This window comes from Leuciscus leuciscus, assembly GCF_965113295.1.
Source record: "Leuciscus leuciscus genome assembly, chromosome: 22".
In the NCBI taxonomy this organism is placed as follows: domain Eukaryota; kingdom Metazoa; phylum Chordata; class Actinopteri; order Cypriniformes; family Leuciscidae; genus Leuciscus; species Leuciscus leuciscus.
The window spans coordinates 12,484,396-12,508,536 of record NC_138746.1 but is presented as its reverse complement, the minus strand read 5'-3'; the positions used below and the strand labels follow the sequence as shown (position 1 = coordinate 12,508,536).

The 24,141-nt window shown below is 38.6% G+C and overlaps 1 protein-coding gene across 6 annotated transcripts in view; it reads right to left on the bottom strand.

The window, feature by feature from the left end:
- Positions 1 to 21,985, bottom strand: part of usp54a (ubiquitin specific peptidase 54a) — a 40,416-nt gene extending 18,431 nt beyond the window's left edge. For 2 of the 6 annotated variants that reach the window (XM_082154099.1, XM_082154104.1), the window contains exons 1-4: positions 21,858 to 21,980; positions 8,346 to 8,942; positions 2,497 to 2,589; positions 330 to 464 (exon numbers count right to left, since the gene is read on the bottom strand). In XM_082154099.1, the coding sequence (XP_082010225.1) occupies positions 330 to 464; positions 2,497 to 2,589; positions 8,346 to 8,492 (375 nt within the window). In that variant the 5' untranslated portion in view covers positions 8,493 to 8,942; positions 21,858 to 21,980. The other 4 variants (XM_082154103.1, XM_082154101.1, XM_082154102.1 and 1 more) reach the window with 4 other exon arrangements.
- Between the last annotated feature and the right edge of the window lie 2,156 nt (positions 21,986 to 24,141).

The following is a 24,141-nucleotide window of genomic DNA, read 5'->3' as shown; positions in this document are numbered from 1 at the left end:
CAAGCAACAATGAAAGGAAAAGACTGAGATAGATATATAGTTACAGGGCCAAGAGGATAACAAACATCTTCCTTCTACTTGTATTGATGGACTCAAGACACATGTCATAAGCTGAGCTAACAATGTACACAAGAAATATTTAAGACACAGCAATATCCTCTTCAAGAAAATCTACCTCATCAGCGGAGAGTACAATGTGGCATGTGAAAGAATACTAAAGAAGATGGAAAGAGCAAGGACATGGAGGAGAATAGGAGGAAAAGCAGTAATGCTTTAAAGGGGAGGGAAGTGAAAGAAAAGAGTGATGGTAAAGAGTCAAGAGCCCTTACGAAACACTCAGCTGCGTCATCCATAATGCCAAGCTGGAATCGCTGCTCATCCTGGAAGGTTTTGGCCAGAGCGCAGCGGAGAGCATCAGAGGGCAGCACCTTCTCACTGCTGAACTGGAACTGCGCAAAGATGCTCTGAAAAAACAAACAACAGCTTTCCGTTAATGTTAATCAAAAAGAACATTACCAACACTTTGCCACCTAGTTTCTTTAAAAAAAATACACTCTTCACTGGGCCAGTACCCTTAAAAGGACCCCTAAAAGGTTCATAGTAGTACCTTACGTATATATATATACTACTCTAAAGCACTAATATACACTTTTTAGGGACAGATAAGGTACAATTTTTGCATTTGTTTCTAAAATTATACAGTGGGCTTTAAAAGGGCACCTGGGAAAACAATTTAAACAAAAAGACATGTTTAAGATTCTGCACTATTCAAATAAGTAAATGATGTTACAAATCAGCAAATAACAGCTTACCTTTTTGGTTTGTTCCACAAACACTGCATTTGAATGGCTTCAGAATACTTTTAAATGTAGCCAATAATCAGCTTTGTATGAAAAAGAGCAGTGACATTCTTAAAAACATTTTTGCTTGTGTTTTACAGAAAAAAGAACATCATGTGCGACATGCGAGTAATTGAATGAATTTTCATTTTGGAGTGAACTATCCCTTTAAAAGCAGTCTCTTTTACCCTCTTAAGCCACATTTAAACCCTGCATAATTAAGTGTCTCCTGGTATATATGAACACACCTAAGGTTTCCCATGCTGTAAGAAAGCAAGACATGCCTGTCTGCAAGACTTCTGTGCTGATATAAGAAACTCTTCAGTAAACGGAGTCATTACGGGATTTACATCTTGGCTTTGAAGGCTGAAAACTCTGAGAGGTTTGAATCAAGATATACCCTGGACTTATGCACTGACAGTGAAACATACTGGAGTAAAGTCAGAGAAACACAGACAGCTGAATACAGAGGCAGTATTATACCCATGAGAGAGAGCGGACAGGCTGACAGACATATTGTCCCAGTCCTGTGTGTGAGAGCAGACAGGCAGCCCCCTACTGCACTGGCACAGGGCTCAGGAGAGAGCTCTCTAATTTCCAGCTGAGTTATTGAACATTTGATGGAAAGCGCCAATGGCACTCCTGAACATTAAAAAGGAATCTAATATAAATTGAGAGTGAAGGAGGGAGGGAAAAAGGGACGGGAAAAGGAATGGCACGGCAAGAGTTGCATACCCACAACACTGCTTGCCACGCAGCTCTAGTTAAACACATGACGGCTAGTTTTTTGACACACACATCTATTCCTTAAAATGCTTTACCATATACTTCATGTCTTAATAATACATACACATAATACAATACAGGTTAAAAGGTCTGCCAACAGCACAAGAGATAAAGCAATGTCTGGAAGCTTTAAACTGATTTAACAATGATTTTTGTGTTTTGGAACAAACATCCAGTGTTTTTTAATAATTGGTCATTTGTGCTTTTTGACAAAATAACTAGGCCTAAATAATCATTAAAATAAACCGTACATATTATGAAAATAATTAAACTAAATGGCAAGTGAATTTTTGTCTTTGGTTCTCATTTGAGAATGAATAGTGGTTACATAAATTTGAGTAACTTATGCAAACAAAACATGAAATAAGTCCTTTTTGAATGCACAGTGGTGTAATGGAGTTGTTGGGTGCTGTTCTTTATAGACTTAACGAATGGTAATCAGTTAGGCTATACCAACATAAAAAATAATAATTACTGCTTAATGTCATTCCAAACCTGTATGACTTTCTTTCTTTCCACTGAGACATTTCTCAAAATATCCTCTTTTACGTTCCACAGAAGAAAGAAAGTCATACAGGCTTGATACAACACGAGAATGAGCAAATCATGACAACAACAACAACAACAACAACAACAAAAAACCCTGGGTAAACCCGATTATCTCTCTGCTTCAACAATAAAGTTCACTATTTAATGTTTCATAACACTTCAGAATCTTAAAGCATACACAGATGGTAGAAACGCATTAGGCTTCATATAAAAAAGGAAACTACTGAATTAGAAAAGCTATAATGGAGCAGAGATCCCAGTCAGCTCCATGATTTAAATGCATCATGAATAATGTTAAAACCTGATGGGCTCAGTGCTTTACCTTCAGAGCGCAGAAGATGCACGAGTCTTCCATGCACTTGTGTGTGGTGAGCTGCCGGAAACTTCGCCGAAAGATATCCAGATGCCAGAGAACCTGTAAGAAAAATGAGAAATTAGACCAAAGCAATGTTTACATCGCCCTCTGATCTTTGAAGCTGACTGTGCATGATATAAAAGCTCTCTGAAAGACAAGGTTGAATCATGTGTCAGACAGTCTTCAAGACACCTTCTAAAATGCCTAAGCACTAAAAAGCACTTGCTGCTCTGCACCGCCTGCAGTTGACTTTCCACCCCTTCTTAAATGTCTCTCTCAGGAGGGCAAGACATCTTAAGAACAGAAGCCAGTTTGGAGACAGAGATTTTGCAAGCTGTATCTGATGCTGACAGACACCTTTCTTCAACGATCTCCTAAATTCAGCTTTCTTGACGCCTCGTAATCCAATCTCATCCAACCACATGAGAGAAGCAATTATGTCTTACCAATCAGGTGTCAAAGATCTGATAAGCCCATGTGATTTATCCAAGAGTTTGAAGAAACAGGGAGCAGGTTATCAAGCAGAGGAAATTCTGAGTGTGAGATGAAGTGATGAGCATGCTGCCCAGCTTTAGTCTTTCATCTTGAGGAATGTATGCATCTCCAGAAGAAGGATGATGCGGAATGTCAGCGGAACAAACAAAGACCTGCTAGCTTCCTGCCGGGCAGCTTGCACGCACGCACAGACACACAATCATATACACCTCCCATCTGGCCATGCCCAGGAGGCTGCGGAGGCCGTCCTGACCCCACCTGCCTGCCATGAGCTGAGACTGTGTGCCATGGCCCCGCTGCTCGTCCGGCACATCTACACGCTTGCATACTGAATTATTGAGAGAGCTGTCAGTCCCACTAAACACAACTCAGTTACCCAAATGAATCTGCTGTCAAACTTCACCACAACAGATCTTAATAACTCTAATAGTGATAAACTCTGTCAATAGCTATGTTTCCATCCGAAGTTGCTAATTTAACTTATGTGCAAAATTGGAATATCGCATAAAACATTTGAAAATAAAGCACCGTTTCCATCCAGTGAGCGTAAGAGAAGAAAGTCCTTTGACGATAGACTTTGCTCAGGCATTTCAGAACAACCGCTGGTTAGTCCTGTTATGCCGTCTCATTGCAAAGTCATGTCTTTTTTGATGCACATCGAGGAATTTATTCAGTAAATGTGTTTCCGCGACAGTTTATCCTTGTTTTCTTATTGGCAAAAAAGTTGATCTGACTCAATTGGACACATACATTTTTAATGCACATTCTTTTAATTTTTGCACATTATCCATCCAGCGTTTTTCCAAAATGCGCATAAAAATAGGTGGATAGAAACATAGCTAATGAACTGTAAGATCTACTTAAGTTTCAGTCAAAAGTCTTGCGCAGAGCTGTGTGTTCGCTTTACTTTGAAAAACCCTTTAAAAATCTGTAGTGCTGACAGAATCAATTTTAGAGAGTAATTTCAGACACAAATTAGAAAACATCTGTTTGAGTGCAGTTGGGGCATTGAACGTGTCTCTGCACAATAAAACTCCACTGCACTCAACAGCATTGATCTCTAAGGTCATTCAGCTCACCCTATATGACCTTCTGCTGACGCTCTTTGCATGGCAAAAGGAACTGTAAGGCAAGTAAATAAAATGCTTGATATGCAATGCAGTCTTAGCTTAAACAAAAGCTTAAATGTAAATGTTTGCCCAAAAGAGAACTTAAACAGCACTATCACAGTATCCATCGCACTAATTATTTTTTGTTTGCAATGGCCTTAGGATGTAATTGTTTAGGAAAATCAACTGGTGAAGTTTTACACAAAACCTTTCAAATATAAAGATCTGAGTGTTTCGGGAACAGGTTGAAAAAGAGTAATTAAGAATTATGGATGGAGGTGGAGGTGGGGGGGTCGATTCACATATGAATCGCGATTCTGTCTTCTAACTATTCTAATCGATTCAGTTTTAACCACCGATTTGTGACATTCTCAAGATATATTTTATGTTTCACAGAAGAAAGAAATTCACACAGGTTTTTATATATTTCTAATTTTTTCACTTTATTCTGTTCACGTTATTAACATGTAAAATATTATATATATAAAAAAAATTACATGTTAATAACGTGATGTTGACGGAACAAAGAACAGTGCAGCACCCTGACAGTTTAGAGAGCGCACAGGCTTGCAACGGGGGACAAATGAAGCTAACTTGACAACAACAGTTCCTATCAATATTTTAACGAATAGAAAATAGCCTTAAATAAGACATGTCGGTATATAACATACAAGCTTTTGTATTTTTTACACTTGTAAAAGCGCATGAACATATCCTGTATATCAGGCTAAATCACTAAATATTGAGAATGCAACAGCGGGATTATTTTTTTCTAACTCTAAATGATCGCCACTGATTGGAACCAGCTGATAATGATCATACATTTTATGGATGCAAAAGATGCACGCGTGCTCACGCCGAACATAAAAGGCTAAGCAGCCTTACATTCAAATATATGCATTCAAATCTATGCATAGGCTATATCAAATAAAAATTTGATGCAAAATCGAGAATTGTGACCACAAGAATCGAATCGTGAGGGTCGAAAAGATATCCACTCCTAGTAAGAACAGGCTGAAAGTTATGTACCAATCAGCAATGCTTTGCCATGTGAGCCATCATCGTCCGGCAAGTGCTAATGAATTTATGGTTGTCTTGTAGTTTCCTGTATAATAATAGGATAATTTGATACAAAAAAATGTATAAGCAATAGTTTTAAATAATTGTAAAATATAAAATAATATTAGGTACACTATAAAAATATTGATATGATAAAAAGATGACGTAAAAACAGTTTTATTTATCATACGGTCAGGAGATGTGTTGGATAATTAGGGTTAAAAAAAATAAAGAGATCAAGCAAAACAGCTTTTTTTAATATTACAACATATCAACATTAATATTGTTTAAATACAATCTAACTGCACAAGAAACAGAACCAAACACCTTAGACAATGATATAAAGATATTTTCAGGACTTTTCTAACAATAAGCAAATCCTGGTCTCTGGGTGTATGTACGCAGCTCTGCAGACACACAGGGACATTCTCAGCCAGTGGCCATGGACTAGCTAGTGTGTCCATGTCTCAAGCGGTCAACATCAGGGCACAGTGTCCGCTTCTATTGATTTGACATCACTGATTTGACACTCAAGTTCTGGGAGCTTTTGACATGCCATTGAGTTTGCCTCTGAGAATGTCTAACAACAAAATCCAGCTTTTCAACTGTCCAGTAGAGTTGTATAGTTGTATGGGATGCGACTGGCCGTATTGATGAGAAGCCTGCAGGACCTTACAAATAGTACAGGTGTTCGCTTGCCAACCTGGGTCACATCTGCTCATTAAAGCAATGTTCTGACTCACCGTCATCACTGAGGGGAATGTCAAGCCCCTGTAAAGGGACAGTTGAAACTAAAGACAATTTGACGGTCTAAAAAAAAATCATAAATATATGTGCAAAACAAATAAATGCCAGCAGGATCAAGGAAACTTTAGACAATCTTTTAAGAAATTGTCTTTTTAGATGAAAAGCAGCTGAAACTGATAAACTGTGGAGATTGTCATTGTGAAATACATGAACTGCAATAGGACGTTGCTTGAAAGATTAGTTCAATAAGAGCGAGCAAAACTACACGAATCCCCAAACTGGACAGATCAGAGATAGCCCTCTGCAAAGATGGACACCACGGCCCATCACTAACCAAATTACACGCTTCAGATCCAGGGAACGGAAAGCAGACAGGAGGCAGAGCTGATGAAAAAGAGAGATAGACTGAAACGGAATGAAAATTACTATGACTGACTGAAACTGAGTTACTTTCTTCAGTTCATCAAACATTCAAATAATGTGAGCGGTCATGTGAGGACTTTCCTTCACGGAATGTGACCATTTCACACCATGTGCAACATGTTTATTTCAAGAACAAACCTGACCTAACAATTTCAGGGTTCAAAGTGAAGAATTATTTATTTTTATTTTTTAGCTTGCCAGCAGTTCAGACCATTATTTATATTATAGAATATAATTGTGATTTTTTATATGAATATATATATAAATGTATCCACCGTATTAAACCGGTATTAGTAGATTAATAAACCAGTATTAATAGATTTATCCATAGTATTAAACGGCCTTCACCAGCCTAGGGCTGTCACAGATATAGATTTGTCTGTGATTTCTGAGGAAACTTGTTTCAACGCTGTCGCAATAACCACAATATTGTAATACCACGATACTGACAAACCAACCATGGAGGATGGCAAGCAGCCGCAACCGCAATGTTCATGCTTTTTCTTTTTTTCACGAGGCTATCCCCTTCTTGTTTTAAACTTCATGCATGTGTATTGAATGTTAAATAAGTTAATAATTATAACAAGAGTGAAGAATGTAATTTTTCCCACCAACTGGCTCTTTTCTTTTACTTAAGGAGTGAGGGTTCAATCTTCAGCTGGCCGACAGAAGCCGCCACTGACAGGTCACGTGACCTGCCACCATCCACTGGCAAGTCAGCTGACCTGCCAACCAAGTTAAGACAACTACAAGAGATTTATACATTTAGGCTCATTAAATAAAACAGTTACAATCATTTTCTATTTTCTGTAAATTGCTTTAAAAAACACTTAAAAAATTTGTTTATGTTTATTTATTTTCATTCACGTCCGACTGTTTGGTTACCGCCACTCCTGGCAGCTCAGTCCAATCAGTCGCCATTGAGCTCCAAGTGTAACATGTCCCCTACCACTCTCGTTGCAAGAAATATTACAAGAATTTATTAGTGTAATCCTAATGGATGTTTTATTTTACTGACCTTCGCTGGCCGATCAATACGACCAGCCACTGTTGACTTAATCTCAATTTTGTTACATTTTAAAGACTTCATTTTACATTTCAAGTATATCAAGATGTTTAGATATACGTTATGGAAAACAGGATTACTGTTTTCACCCCCGGGTTTTGCCATATTGTTAATCTTCATGGCAACAGACAATCCAGCCGCGACACTCCCTCAAACACCCAACCCCCCAAACCAGTCATAACTGACTGCCTAATTTGTAGCTTTAGACATATTATCAGCCAGCTAAGCCCCTTTATTTCCATATAGCTGATTATACAGTAATCCAAAAATAGAGGGTGAGTAATGGCAGGTTGCTGTGCAGGGTAATTACCAGCCAGGACAGTGTGCGTCTGACAGTTGTTTGTGGGGTCTAGTGCAGACAGTGCTTGAATCATCACTAAATCTAACGCAGGCTCCAACGAGCAGCACAATGGATAAAAGGCACAGTGGTTTCTGTCTAATGGCGCTCATGCGAGGAGAGCTACGAGTGAAGAGCCAGTGCACCGTTCCTACTGCTGCCATATGCATCTAGCCGCTTGACTTGTTGCTTTAAATGGCTAATCATGAGGGGAGCACAATTTCGCCCATGAGAGGAAGCATCTATTGAGGTCACGCAACACACAAGTCATTAATTAATGAAAGAATATGCAAAATATTTATCCTCGCAGCCTACAAAGCAAAAGTAGATCCGAACAGTTGATGAAAACATCTCGGCAAGCTCATGTGGGTTTTCCTCCAAGTGTGCAAAGTTTAATAGAGACCACACTGAGTCACTTGATACATCTGAGATACATCCCTAAAAGCACCATATAAAGACTAATAATTTGTGTCAAAAGTCATGAGAAACTATTTGTACTATAAGTCCCTGATCAGATTTCTGAAATTAAAAGGAGGTAACATGTAAGATGTGTTTATAGCATGAACATATGTCGTCCTACCTGTAGAGCGCTGTTCAGGAAGCAGCTGTTCTGTCCCGGCTCGTTGATGAGTCCTTTGCTGGGGGCGATTGATGTCATGGTTCGTGGGGTGAATATGCCTTGTAACCCACTGCTGCCAGATGCAAAATAGTTTCTTTTCCATGACATGGTGGAGGAAATCTGCGCAAACTCTAAATCGTCCCTCCGCTTAATCTCATGTTCATCTTTCCAAAGCCGAGGGGAAATGCATTAGTGTTGTATCCAAAAGATGCAAATATTTCTTCAAAAAGTTCAATGGTCTGTTTTTGCAATCAGAAAATATAAAATATATACATTTGTTCTGTGGAAACTTTCATCCAAGGGTGTTAGCTTCTTGTTGTCCTCTTGCATCAGACAAAAAAAGCAAATGCTGCCTCTTGGCCTTATTAACTGCTCTCTGGGACTTGGTTGTGGAATTTCACACTACTATACTTTTGGGTTGTAGGAGGTGTGGTGATCTTCACAACTGCGTTCTGTGCTACACCATTAAAAAGAAGCAACAGTGTGCAGACTGACGGCAAGAGTCTTGTCCTACTTGTAAACAGGTTACAAGGCGTGAATCTTCACAACACTGTATATCTGAAAAAAAATTAAAATAAAAAATGTTAACATCTCACACACAATCAAATTTTGTTTACATTTTTTATTTTGTTTAAATCATAAACAAATGTCCTAATATTTCAAGGTTTTCCATGACCATAGGAACCCTTAAAAGGATAGTACACTGTGAAAGTGAGCATAGATAGACTCAAAACAAGTAAAACACAAACAGTGACGTCTTAACACCGTAGCTGTGAAATTTCCTATACAATCTGACTCAGATCTCATCCTGCTGACTAAAATAACACTTGGGAGCAGACAAGTATTTATTGATTGATTGATTTTATTGACTCTTTTGTTTAAAATACGATACAGCTTTGCACCATACATTATAAAAGAAACAAAAAACCAAAGTCAGGATAACACAATAAAGCCCTAGGGCTTATTTCCATTGTGGTCCCAGTCAGGGATCTGTTATCTGTTTGTCCCACTCCAAGCCAGCATAAAGAACATCCCTTAGCTGACTGTTGATGTCCTGCACTGACACATGACTTACAGGCCGACCTTCCAGACACAACACTCTGACATAACTCAACAAGTGATAAAATAATCACAGCTCTTAAACCACTCTCCCACTGGTGGCCTTAGCTATGTTAGCAGCACTTAGCCAGCCTGTGCGCTTGCATTAAGGTTAGGAAGACGTCCAAAGAGGACCACATCCATTGCCTGCAACATTTAGGTTTTACATCGAACTCCTGGCAGGACGTTTAAAAGCCGCAGCTTAGAGCCGTTCCTCTAAAGAGTTTAGCAAATTTCCATCACTGTCTGATGTGCTTCTAACGAATGCAGACTTGAGGGCAGTTTTCAAGGAACGCAGAATAAAACAAGAGAGGTGGGAGGACCACAGACTGACAGGAAAAGGCAGAAAGGAACAAAGATGACAAGAGAATGGATGAACAGAAGAAAAATATTTACAAAGAAAAGGCACTGATTGAGACTGAAATGTAGAAAGAAATTCTACCAGGATGTGTGTTTATCCAGCTGTGAGTCACCAGCTGACCTTACACTGCTGATGTCACTGGATTCCGTGTCTGTGTTTATGGCTTTGAAACCACATTAACGCCTAAACTCGCTCTTAAAATATGCTTTGCCTATAAACAACAGGGTATAATGTCCTCTTTCAAACACTCATCTGCATTAGTCTTTCGGACAGATTTGTCAAAGCTTTGACGGGGAGCAGTGACCATGTGATGAGTAGGAAAGCTAACTGATAACTCTCTCCAGGTATTACTGACCTCACTGGGCCATGCAAACAAGCCGAGCAATGTTAAAAGTGCCACAAAGCTTAGAAGTTTACTTTGTTTGGGGAATTCAACCATAAAAAATTGCTTACTTAGATGTCTCTGCACATTTATCTAGGATAGTAGAAAGTACCTTAACATTGAAGACATCACAAAAAATGTGCATACACTTATGGTGGGTTCTTTTTCCCAGGTAGGCTGTGTACTGTGCCTCTACTTGGTCAGCAGGGGGTGAAGTAGGTCGAACGGCAGGTCAAGCAGACAGATTATCTTGATCAGACGGTGGATTATCCTGTCTGGCAGAAAACAGAACTAGCAGTGTCTACTGTAAGGTCCTCATTAGCTCCCAGACAGTGGCTAAGACTGTCTTGCTGGGCACTGTAGTGTATGTTCTTGTAAACATGGTTTTGGTGAACCACAAGCGGATAAACAAGCATGTCTCAGAGATTCACTCAATGTCCAAAAAAAAAAAAAAAAAAACATGGATATACTAGGGGTGCAATAAAATATCGATACACATGAATATCGCAATATTATATTTGGCGATACTCTATCGATTCTCAAAAACACGGTCAATATTTGTTTACATCCAAGATTCATGTCCGTGGCATTGTGTTCAGTTTAAATCGACCGCTAGATGGCAGTGTAATCTCAGAACGTAACCTGAAGGGGAGAAGCGCAAGAGTGCATCGCTAGCATTAGCATTAGCAAACCCAACTCATAAGACTATAGAATTATACTCCCGCCACAGTGCTCAGAGCTGAAGTGTGGATTCATTTTGCTTCCACTATAAAAGGTACCACTAAAAAGATCGACAAGAGTCATGTTTGCATGTTTGGATTTCGCGCTGCTGAGCGTTTAGATTTGCTCAGGTTTTATGCATATGGTGGTGTTCTTTATGACAGTTAAAAAAAATAAAAAAAATATTGCAATATATAGCCTTTCTTACCGAATTGCAAGATATTGTATCATGATGCATATCATATCACCAGATTCTCGGTGATACACGGCCCTATGATATACACGTGGATTGTTGTTTTCTAATTATAGAAAGGTGTCAAATAAAATGCAATTCATGCCAATATGTGTGTGCCTAATGCAAGCCTCTAATTACATATCGTCACCTTCCTAAAATAATTGCCGAAGTCAATTAAGAGTTCTAAGAGACAAGAGATCTAAGAGAACAAAGGTCAACTGCATCAACTTCATCTGCAATACGGAGCAAATCATCATGCAAGCAAGGCCATTTCCATTTTAGGAAAACCACTATGAAAAGCCAAGAAGCCGAAGGTGATGGATCCCCCGACCAAATCTAACATAAGGTGTCACAGGATTATTCCTGCAATAATAGACTCTGCCGGGAACAGCGATGCCCATTTAGCCATCAGGGGTGAGAGAATTCCATCCCTCCCAGCCACCACCTCTGACGCAGCTATCTGACATTTTCAATCCAGCAGGGCACATTTGTGGCACTAATGGAGTCTGTAATGTCTCACTGGCGAGAAGCTTCACACCTCAGTCTGACACCGACCGCTTTGCCAAACCTTCACTTGAAACAACAGTGAGAAAATATCCAACAGGGACAAAAGCTTGAGGGAAACATGTCGCCAGGCGACAGTGCAGTTGGATGAGCCTGATAGTCCTGGCACCCCATTTCTATTACTGAAAGTGAATGATAAACAAGCAAGCTATCTGGCCAAAGCTTCTCTACAGTTTACTTTAGTGAAAGTGATTTAGAGGCTGTTTCGGCAGAGGCTTTTTGCCATCTTATCATCAGATGCCAAATGAACAATGCTGTTTAGACAGATAGTGGACAGGCTTGTATGCGGCAAAAGCTATGTTTGGGATATTCTCTGTCCAGATAATTATATTAATAAGACATAACTCTGCTTACGTAATCAGCCTTAACCTACTTATTAAAGGCCGCTTATGGAGTGCAAAAGGACAAGTAAACCTTGAATGTTCACGCTAGCGGCTTGGGTTATTTTACCGTCTGAGAGAAGTTAAGTAGGGCGATAGGAAACAGAAACAGGCCCATCCCTGAATGATACGCTCTCCACTGTCTCCATCAGACCCAGGCTGACATCATCCCGCAGCAGGAGCCCGGTGCTGAGGAAGCACAGGTCCAGGCTGAAACACAGTTATTTTCCACTAAACAGAAATAAGACAGGGTGGGTTGCGGTTGCCATGGAGACCAAGACCTGGTGCTGTTTTTGGAAGGATGAGGTGCAAGCACATAGGGTGGTCAAGCACAAGATACAGCCAGGCACAAACAGTGTCCTTATGTTTCTATTCACTATTCCAAAAATTACTTAAAGGTGCAGTAATCGATTTTTAAAACACGCTTGTAGCACCAAAACACACTTGTAGCCAATCAGCAGCAAGGGGCGTATATACTAATGATGGGGGAGGAGAGACAGCTCAGTGCACAAGACAGACATTAACAGAACAAGGGAGATGGCAGAGAAAATACAAAAGAGGAAAAGGCCAGGGGAATATAACTTTTAAAAGAAGGGTTACGATCAGGCAAGAGAGACCTTAAGGAACAGGAAGGACTAAAAACTGACGCCGAGGTTGCTTTATTTCTTCTTGATACGTAGGATTTGCTGTGTTTCACAGAACTAAGACATGCCGACTATTGCTTGAATATACTCATTTGTCATCTTCGCTTGTTTGTTCATTTGCATTATTAATATTATAAGCCTGGAATGTCTAAACTTCCTCCCCCATCTGTTTTAAGCATCGGCTCCCAAAGTGTGTACGAAAAGTGAGAAAACATACTCCTAATATGTTTTTTCTTTTTGTTCCCCTTTTAGTGACCGCTATAACCCCTTAATCTTGTCACATTTGCAATAAATTAGTTACTTGGACTATAGTGTTACGTAGGTGGCTGTTCATGAAAACATGTTTGATGGCAAAGTCATCCCTTCCATCCCAAAAAACAAAGGAGTAGAGGAGCTAAACAATTAGACATTCAACATGAATTAACATTGTAACACATATTGCTTTCACTTATTGATGACATCATGCCTGGTAGGCACCGCAGATTCCGCAATAGTCATTGCCTGTGTTGAATAGCATATATGTGAATGTGATTAAGGGTGTCACGATTCTCCAAATCCTCGATTCGATTACATTTTCGATTCTAAAGTCACGGTTCGATTCGATTCTCGATTTAAAAAAAAAAAAATGTTTGAAAGCACAAGCTATGCCATTTTTAGACTTTTATGCAATATAATAATATCTGACCTTTCTTCGCAATGTACCACACACTACATTGTCAAATTTAAAACGTTTATAACAATATAATGTAACAATAACTTATATCTTCAGTCAATTGGAAACTTAAACAATATAACCTATTACCTACTATAGTCCCGGGGCTCCCTGGACTCCTCAGAGCAGTCACAGGCGAATAGCACGGCGTTTTAAATTGGGTTCCCACAGCGTTTGCAACGCAGTACGAGAGAACGAGTACTGCGTTGCCTTGCCGTGCTATTTCGCTCATATCAGGTACTTCGCTTCAGTCGATTTAAACCTAAAGTCCTTTGGCAAGTTCTCAAGTTCTCTCTGAATTTATACACTTCAGCCGCGTCCAAATTGGCGCGCTCAAGGGTGGCAGGGCGCAAAGCGCTCCTACTCGCCATAGGTTCGTGAAGTTGCCGCAGCACAGCCAATCAGCTCACTCAGACGAGCTATGATGCTCTCGCTGTGCAGCTGCATTGCGTTTTAAAATAAAGGCTTCAATATTCTCGAGAAAAGGAGTTTTACCTATTACAGGCAAGCCAAGCTGACGTGACATATGGGGCGTGGCAGCATCGACGATTCCATTTTTTGATTTGATAATCGAGATTGAGCATTAATTTCGATCGATTTCGATTTAAAATCGAAATTGTGACACCCTTAAATGTGATAGGGGTGGGATCCTTTTGGGTAGGGGTGTATTTGTTTTGAGGATTTCAAATATCAACAGCGTTCACCAGAAATCACTTGCTGCACCTTTAAGCATAAAAAAACAAAAACAAATTTGTTATACAAAAGATACTGAATAAATGCATGCCATGACATGGCATAGATCACATACCAAGGGATCAGAGGATGTGACCCATGGTTGGAGAGTTTAGTCATTCTCCTGTAAGCATGAGCTAGTGAGCATCACTTTGCCCTGGCACAAGCAACTGCATTTCCCTCATACCATCTGTGAAGCTTTGAGGCCACCTGAATCTGGGCCAGTACGCTACAAGCTCTCTCTTCACAGCACAGAGTAAGACGGAGAATGCAACCATAGGGCAAATTTAGCCTGTCAGTAACCACCGCAGTCACATCAGGATTACCTTCAGTGCTGTAACTAACACAAGTTAATGAAACTGTTAGAAACAACTTTTCTTTTTTTATATAATCTGGAATAACACTTGTGTCACTTCAACAAATCAATCAATGCAAATTCTTTTTCTGAATATGCATACATCCCAGCTAAAGAGCATAGTCAGATGAGTTGGATGTCCCATAAGGCCAAAGAAACAAAGGAGCCATCCAATTCAAAAAGTTGAAAACAAGCAATGGCAGAAAACTGCTATTTTCAAGTCTAAGTAAACTGTTTTTGTAGTTAGGATGTCATAGGACTGGAAACGGAGTCCAGCGAGTGAATTTCGAAAGGTGGCGGCATTTTAGTTAGAACAGGTTCGATTTTTATTTTTTTTATACACTCACTTACAAAAACCAATCCAAGCTCCACACAATAAAGTAGTGCAATAAAACATATTATAAAACAAACATATTATAATAAAAATGCAGAGGGATACTCTGAGTCTATGGTTGACTGCACAATGACGACTTTTCATGATTTGCCATTATACCTGCAGGATGAAGTCAATGGACAGGCTTCTCCATCAGTGCACATCCCCACAGAACTGATCATCAGATTTAAAAATGTGTCGAATAACCAGCAAAATACCGGAAGTGGGGCATTCCACAGACAAGAATCCATGAACTGCATTATTAGACTGTTTTCTAATGCTGCACAATATATTAAAACTAGGGCTGTCACAAGCGATTATTTTAGTAATCAAGAATTCATGTCAAAAATAAAAATGTTGCTCTTAACCCTGAAACCCGCAGGACATATCTTTATTTAACTGAATTGCAGACTCTTGATTGATTTCACAATAGCACTATGCAATATTATGATTTTTAAATGGTTTTAATTAGGGATGCTCCAATCAATTGCAAACCTGATTTGCTGCCTCTGTCATCTGCTCTCTCAGTCTCAGGGCTCAAGCAGCTCCGCCACACACACACACACACACACACACACACACACACACACACACACACACACACACACACACACACACACACACACACACACACACACACAGAGCAGACAGCGATAGGGAAACTGAGCATGTGTGATTACCTGCATCTGTCCTTCTTTAGATCAAGTCATATTCGTGAAAAATTTAGTTTGCCATCAGTTGAAAGCGATATCTTTGTCGTAGTATCATTTCAAAGTTTAAGGGGATTTCCCATGACTGGGGTCATGCTGTTCAATGCATTAAATCAATGCCAGTGATCTCTATGAAGTGAAACATTAGCGTTACCCAGGTGACGTGTTGCTCATCAATCATTCATGAATGAATCAGCATTTTAGTTGAATGAACATTTTGATGATGACTCACTCATAGAGACAGTCCCTTGCCGCCACCTGCTGGCTTAATATAACTGCACTGACTGACAGCCTGCAATTATGTTCAGTTTTAAAGTTTTGTAGGCTCTTTAATAAGTATCTTTAATAAGCCAAAGTATCGTAATAGTGTTTTGCGTTAGGGTTAGGCATCCTCCTTACCTGAACCTTTAACATTGTTACAACATTCTTCATAAAACTCAGCACAAACAGTATAATGGAACTAACAGAGCTCATTGCGTTACTGTGGCATTACTATCATCAGGATTTTCCCCAACGAACACTTTCTTTTGTGTGCCAAAGCCTGTTAGTGTGGTCTGTTTGATCTGAAGCTGACTCGGCCAAGGGTTTAGCCAGATTTCACATCAGTGCAATTAGACATGTGACTACCAGAGCTGACCTGCAACGGTTTAAGTGATTCTTGAGCAGCCAGTCCATCTTTTTCCGAACGAGTCTACTACATTTTAAATTATGGGTCGCACTTCCAGTTTGGGGAACTTCCACTCAAAAGGACTGAAACATTTTGAATATTAAGACTGCAACAAATAATCCAAAAAATTTTTTTTAACTCTTGGTATTTTAATGTGACATTGGTATCACAAGAATATCTGTGACAAAAGGTCTTTTCAGTCCCCTGTGTTCATGAGAGGGCATCCTTATTGCATATAATAATGCAATGGGGCAATATTTGTGGGTCCTAATAAAGCCAAATGTCTATCAAAATTTTACCAGTAAAAAGGGCTTACATTATTTATAGGCTATGCATACTATAATTCTGTATTTTCAAATTCAGAATGATGAACATTTTTATTCTGGTGTCACCATTGTTTTACTGCTTTACCTGTTCTCTTAGGTTTTCAGCTAATTCTAATTTTATGTTAGAATTCGGTTTTATTGTTCAGTGACACCCCTGGTCAATTGTTAATTTCCATACATATTTCAATTAAATCTTTAAATATTGTAAATTCTTCAAATTGTATGTAGCCTACAACAAAGTTATTGAAAATTGTTAATGTCCGGAAATAAATCTGTTACATATATAACACACTGGCTACTTCAGTGTTATAGACAAGTTCCTCATGTAATCAACACAGATTCCTCCATGAGATAAAAAATTAACTAAGTTAAAAGGAAACGAGTAGAACAATAAGTAACTTGATATAATGATCTAGTTGAGGAGGTACATAACTATAACAACCACACACTATTTAGGCACTCAACAGGTTTCTAAAGCAAGACAAAGGTTTTCTTCGAAGGGTTTCAAGATTTTTCTCTCACATGAAATCACAGCACACACGTTCAGACGTTAAACACTTGTTATATAGTCGCGTTCAAGTTTAACTTTCTCACGATGTACCTAACACTCACTGAAACATCGATGCTGCATTAACGTTATTAGCGCTGCCGTTTTCACCTTCTAACGTTAGCTCTAGTGCGCTTAGGTCAAGCCAACATATTTCCTATATTAAACAAACATTTCTTCAAGTTTCAGCACACGCAGAAACAAGTAACGATATACATGTCTTGTATGTGAAAACGACATTTCTTCTGAATGTTTCTCTCTGAAGCCTTCGACTACGTTCCCAGCTTTGCTCCATAGGGATTCAGGAACAATACTCTCTCTTCCGAACCAAATCCTGTGAGGAATGCCTGAGCTATCTTCCTAAACTTTTCGTTAAAGAAAATGTTTGTAAAACTCACCCTTTTCTTTCAAATGTACGTCCATACAAAAGTTGTGAGTGGGAACCTCCGGTTTGTTACTTGACAACGGGACCGTTAGTTTCAGTTACCGGTATCCTCTCTCGAGCTCCGGATTCTCCTCAGCACATAAATCACCGCGCGCGTTCATTGAGCTCTGTGATAATGCAGACACAGTCCGGACGGGCGGGGGAGGGGTGGCGCTATTACCTGCAGCCCCTGCACCCCTCAAATCCCCCCCCCGACACACACTAAATGGGGGCGGGTGAACTACTGAGCAATGCCCACCCATGAAAAAGGATGCGTTTATGGATTTAAACACTCCATGAAATAAAAGCAGGAGTTTTATAGCTTTTAGTCCATATATTTTAGCTTTGGGGGTATCTTTACGACAGTGTACACTTAAATGTTGGAAAAAAACCCTACATTTTAACATGCATTTAAATTGTAGCCTATAGTCCCTCACTTATATGAGAAAATACAAAAGTCAATTACTCACTCTGCACTACATACGAAGACTTAAGATGCAAAAGCCTCTAAGTCCATCTAAAGTTTTTGTTTAATACTAACATTTTTTATCAGGCTCCTATAGGTTTCTACCTAAGTACCGGCATTTATGAATGGGCGAGGCCGAGATTTAGTGAGTTTGAAGTGGAAAGTATTTTTAATGAACGTATACTACGTGCGGAGAGCATTCACTCAATATTATTATCTCATTTTTGACAGAGGTGGCTTTTAGAGGCTTTTGCCTCGGAGGTCGTCATATATTTGTCAAATCAAATGCTCTTTATAAGATTGTCCCTCCCACTTATAGGCTACATAAATCATGAGCTGCATCCAAATTCCCATACTTTATGTACTGACGGTTTATGAATTATACTGGAGTGAATAAATCATTGTCAGAGCTGTCGGTTAGACAGAGATTCATAGAGGATTCTCTGCATTTAATGATAGTGTTACTGGTTTGTGATTTAGCTGTCAAATTTCAATACATGGATCCTCCATATATTGAAATTATGCTAAATTATTATTTTAAGCTTAAGTGACAAGGTTCTTTGAGAATAAACACATAACTTACAGAAAAAAAGGTGGTGGTGGTGGTCACTCTTCAGACACTGATGACAGGCACATTGCAACAAAAACCCCCCAGCAATTTTACAATTCCCAAGCTGTTAACTGACTGACTGCTGACTGAATGAATGAAAATAACATGGTGTAGGGCAAGTTACTTCCTCCACCCAGAGATAATTAACAGGGCCATAAGAACCTGGAAAGCAGCCAACAAGCTCCCATCAAGACTCATTATTAAAAACATACGACGAGTGTCACAGATTGAGAAACGACTTCTATTACACATCAGAAAAAAATGACTGAGAATGTATTCACAACAACACTATTTATCTCTTTAATGGCAAAGTTCACCCAAAAATGTAACTTTCTTTTTTTTTCTGTGCACATAAAAAAATTTCTTTTGAGAAATGTCTGAAGTGTTTGTTTGTTTTGTCTATACAATCGAGGTCAATAGTCACCAAAACTGTTTGAATATGAACATTCTTTAAAAATAAATTAAAAAAATCTTTTTTTGTGTTAAGCAAAAGAACTTAATTCATGAATTAAGTTATCTTGCTTAACACAAAAGAAGATTTTTGAAAATGAACTATCATCATTTCCGCACCCTCATGTAGTTTCAAACCTGTATGAAAACAGGTTTGAAACAATATGAGGGTGCGGAAATGATGACGGTTCATTTTTGGTAGAACTTAAATTTTCATCAAGTATATGCTAATACATTTCTGCTGTAATATAGAATCAAGATTTAAATGGATATCATTCATGACATGACCAAATGTGGTCAAAACAAAAAGTTACGTCTACACCCAGATTTTCCATTGGCTGATAAGAGTATGCAATGCTTTTTCACAGAGAGCCAGTCTAAACTCATAGTTGGTTTTCAGTGGCCACACAGAGGAAGGAAGGGAAGGGAGGGCCAAGTCCACACTGAACTTTACATTGGCAGATGTTAAAGGCTTTTTCTTCTGAAAAACAGACTGATGTGGTGACTGTAATGGACTTTTAAGTATGAAAAAGATTTGACCACACCAAAGCATGAACATCAGAAGCCCATAAACCATAATGAAGGCCATTTCTGACATGCATTTAATATACGTTTTGTCTCAAAAAATCTCAATAATCATTTCACAAGCTTGCCAGGGAAAGGTGGAGGTGGAATAACAGGATAATTCCAAACATACAATGGCATTTTGCTTGTTGAGATTTCTGAGATGTTTGTGCTGAACAAACCAAACCGGTTCTAGTGCATTCTATTACAGACAGAAACGAGGCTACTGTTCTTACACATCACTGCACAGAAATGGATTTTAAAAAGAAACTAAAATAAAAACTAAAAACATGTAGGCCTATCAAAAAAACAACAATAAAAACTGTATATCTTCCAGTCTGCACAGGAATAAAACACAAAGAGACACACACACGAGAATCAATCACACACCACAAAAAAAACCCCATTATGAAAGTAAATCCCACAATCCAACATAATCACTAACAATTTTTCACAGAAAATAACCTCCCTCAAAATAATAACAATAAAAAAATAAAAACCAACAACAATATTTTTGTATTGTCAATTTAAGAGGGAGAAGCCATACCGTTTCCCACAATGGGCTATTCACTGAAAAGACAAAAGCTCAAGTTCAAAAACAAAAGGTTTCATTCATAATGCTTGCACTCCTAGTTCCACCACTTGCTTCCTCCCCCGTCCCAAAGGCATGACAAATTGTTGTCCTAACTTCACAACTGCATTCATTAATGGTGATTGTTCCACCATTATTGTCCCAGAAAAAACATTTGAGTTTGGTTAGGGAATTATAGCAAACAAGACACAAAATGTCAGCATCTTCATAGCATCTTCACTCACCCATGGTAATAATACTTGTATAATTGAACCAGTGAAAAAATCATTAAATTCTTCTGAGAATAGTGGTAATAATTAGTGTTACTTAACATAGGGCACAAGAAAACTAACTGGCTTCAAAAACATGGACAAGAAAAAGTCCCATATGAAAATGTTAGCAAGCAAAAATTACTTGTTGACCTAATGTCCATTAGAGATGTTATCCATTCTTCCTGGTTGATATTTAAATAACAAACTAGTAACTACAATACAGTATCACTGCATTTACCTTCAAAATTTACAGTGCTTATAAAAAGCATGTCACTTATTCATCACTTATTCAGTTTTGGGGCACACTGGCAACAATTTTTGTAACTGTTGATTTGCATAAAAATTTATAACCCACTTTTTTCTTGGCAAGAGGAAGAGAAGCGAGAGGGGAAACAGGTACTTCCAGGTACTAAGTTTTCACATCTAAACCCCAGAACAATAACCCAAACACTTCATGTAACGCAAAATTTGCATTCACATCATTCATTATTAATGGAGTGACCATCCGGGTGATTCAGAGGTCTGAGTAACTATTCCTGCTTTACTTGATCTACTTCCTGAATGACATCATCCTCGCTGAGTGACACCTCCCGGACAGCGAGGCACGCTTTACTCACTCGGTCATGTGATTGCCCAACACAAGGGCTTATGTCAAGTATTATCTCACACCGTAATGACATCAGAGGGCAAAAAGGCTTCTTATGTATAAACTCATTGTCTGACTAAAACTACACCTGCTCCATAAATACTACACCAGAATGGAAAATAGGTCACTATTGGAATTTCATTGTTTACTTCTTCACCAGTTTTCATAGCATGTTTCTGAGCCCTAATATTTTGAGCAATTTCCTGCAGTAGATTCCTATCTGCTCTAGGTCTCATTTTTCATATTCTGAAAAAGCACAACAGCTCATGGTATTTAAAACAGATCTGAGCAAAGCGGACCACTTTATGGCAGAAAACACAGCTTAAATAAATCTGTGCGGTGACTAAGACCGAGTTAAACTGTCAAAAAGTAAAAACTTTACAGGGTCACAACTCCAAGGAAAAAGCAGAACTGTTAATCTATGATGACATCCATACACAGCCTAGTGCTGAAACAGTATTGTTCATTATCAACACAAACAGAACCCGAATGTCCTCTTTAAAGATGAAAAAGCCAGAATGAAGCCACTAAATGTTTAAAACACTGCATTCGCACCTGTCAGCTACAGCTCTCTGGCGTACGGTTCCCGTAAAACTGTAAAACAAACCCTCAGGCTGACAAAAGAAGTTTCTTATAAGGCTTTATCCTGTGTCTGTGTACTTACAGCGCCTGTCTGGCAGACATCTGTGATCCGGTCGAGAGCAGCTGGAATGTGTATATCTTGCTGACAATCATGCAGGTTTTTCCAGGTGATTCTGAAACAATGACATCATCCCTATCAGCACACACCTGTTTCCTCAGGAAGCTCCTCCCACCTTTCTGCCTTTAAAGGGACAGACAGGGTACCACAAAAAACCATGTGACAACTCATAAAGAACATTATCTGTTTGGACAGACTGGGTCATGTGAGCCGATGCCAAACAGTGTGTTTTAGACAAACATGACCTGACTCAGATAGCAAATATGGCTTGAGACAGTTAACAGAGACAAAATATAGAGCCAGTCAGTCAAATAGAAAAAAGAATGACCATTAATATTATGTAATGTCTTGAGGTCTTGTTTTTTGTATGTCATTGCCTATGCATCAGGATTAATTAAAAACCAAAAAACAATGACAGACATTTTATATTAATCCGCTGACACTCTTAAACGACACAATATCTAAATAGATATTTTATAAACATTGGCTTGTATTGATGCTTATTAATATAAGCCTTTTAGTAGGCCCACATGTTTATAAGATTAAACCCCAAAATGTCACTTAAAATTAGCAACTGAAATGTCATTCATAGCCAGAAACATCAATGAATGCCATATGGGACATTTTTGGCTGTAATCCTCTTTGCCATAATAGAGTGGCGCTGTTGCATGGATGGACAATGAAAGGGCGTCTTGGTCTAATTTTATCACTAATTTGTCCTGAAAATCTGTTATTAAGAGATAAGCTTTTCTTAAGATCTGCTAATTACATCATTAAAACTTAAGTATTTAAACATTAAGAACCTGTCATCTATAATCTTAATCTGCCATTCACATTAAGACATTCAACAACCTTAACTCAAGATCTATCAAGATGTAATTTGCATTAAAATAAAATAAAATAAAATAAAATAAAATAAAATAAAATAAAATAAAATAAAATAAAATAAAATAAAGAAATGAAAAGAAAAGAAAAGTAGGTAGGTACCACTAAAGTTGCCCTTAATTGTGGCTTTCATATTGGTGTGGAAATGTATCCATTGCAACAGGTGTGCTTATGCAAGATATCACATTTATTTTCTATTAAGCCAATTTAAATGCCATTTTCTGGACAAAATAACCTGAAAGAATGATGAATAAATACGTACACAGAAACACCTTAGCAGCACATTGTAATTGAACAAAATTGAATAATGCACAAAACTGTCTAACCATAATTCTAAGATCTAAGAATAATCTTAAATGGAGCATTATAGACTAGAAATGACATGAATAAAGTAAAACTTTTAAACTTAAACTAAAAAATTTGAACACAATATCCAGGAGCAAAGATAGCCACAAAACAAGCCACATATCAATAGTTATCCTCATGGCTGACCTGTTCACATTGTCACTATGCAACAAAAGTGTCCCCAATCAGAGGCTTGTTGGGGTTAGTGGTTGCGGGGGTTACATTTGGATTGCTCAACTGCATCCGTCAATATGTGCGCTGCGTCTCCTCGGGTGGTTGGTAGTACACACACAGCGCCAATGGCACAGAATACAGTAGCCATTCACAAATGTGCGCTGTGCTCCCATGGGAATTCTGGGGGAGGGTTAAAAATAGTCTGGTGTTTCAAATGGGTGCCTTTCTCAGAATTTCTGTCTCTCAGCATGTTTCCAAGCTTGAACCTGGCTGCTGAAGCGTCACTATACTTTATCATCTATAAACACTGTGGCCTCAACCATGAAATTATTATGCCAGAGATAAGAATGTGGATATTGTCTTTTTTTATTTAAAGCCTGTCTGGGTCAAAATCGTTTGGGTTATGCTGTTCTTTTCATATCAGAAAGAGAGACCGTAGTTTTTAGCTAAGTAAAGTCTCCAGGAGGCTCTCATTTTTGGGTGGCTTAGGCATTCAGGGTGTGGACTTCCTTACAGCAACCCACAACTCCATGTCTTCATGGCTGTGTAGAAATTTCATGGTTTTCAAGGAATGTCCGTGACTCAAGCTTTTTCAATAATACACCGAGATATAAGCAGAAACAGATGGAAGGGAGAGAGAGAAAGAATAAGAGGGAGTGAAAAAGAAATAAAAAAATCCTATTCAATGACTCACAGACGCCTATTCGGAACAAGGTCAACCAGTGTTTGTAACAAATTGAGTCTTTTTACCTGACATCATAATTGCCTAGTCAACATCGTAACGTCCCTTACCAGCATTACACCCTATAGGGGGTCATGTCATGGTTTAAACACACTGTGTAAT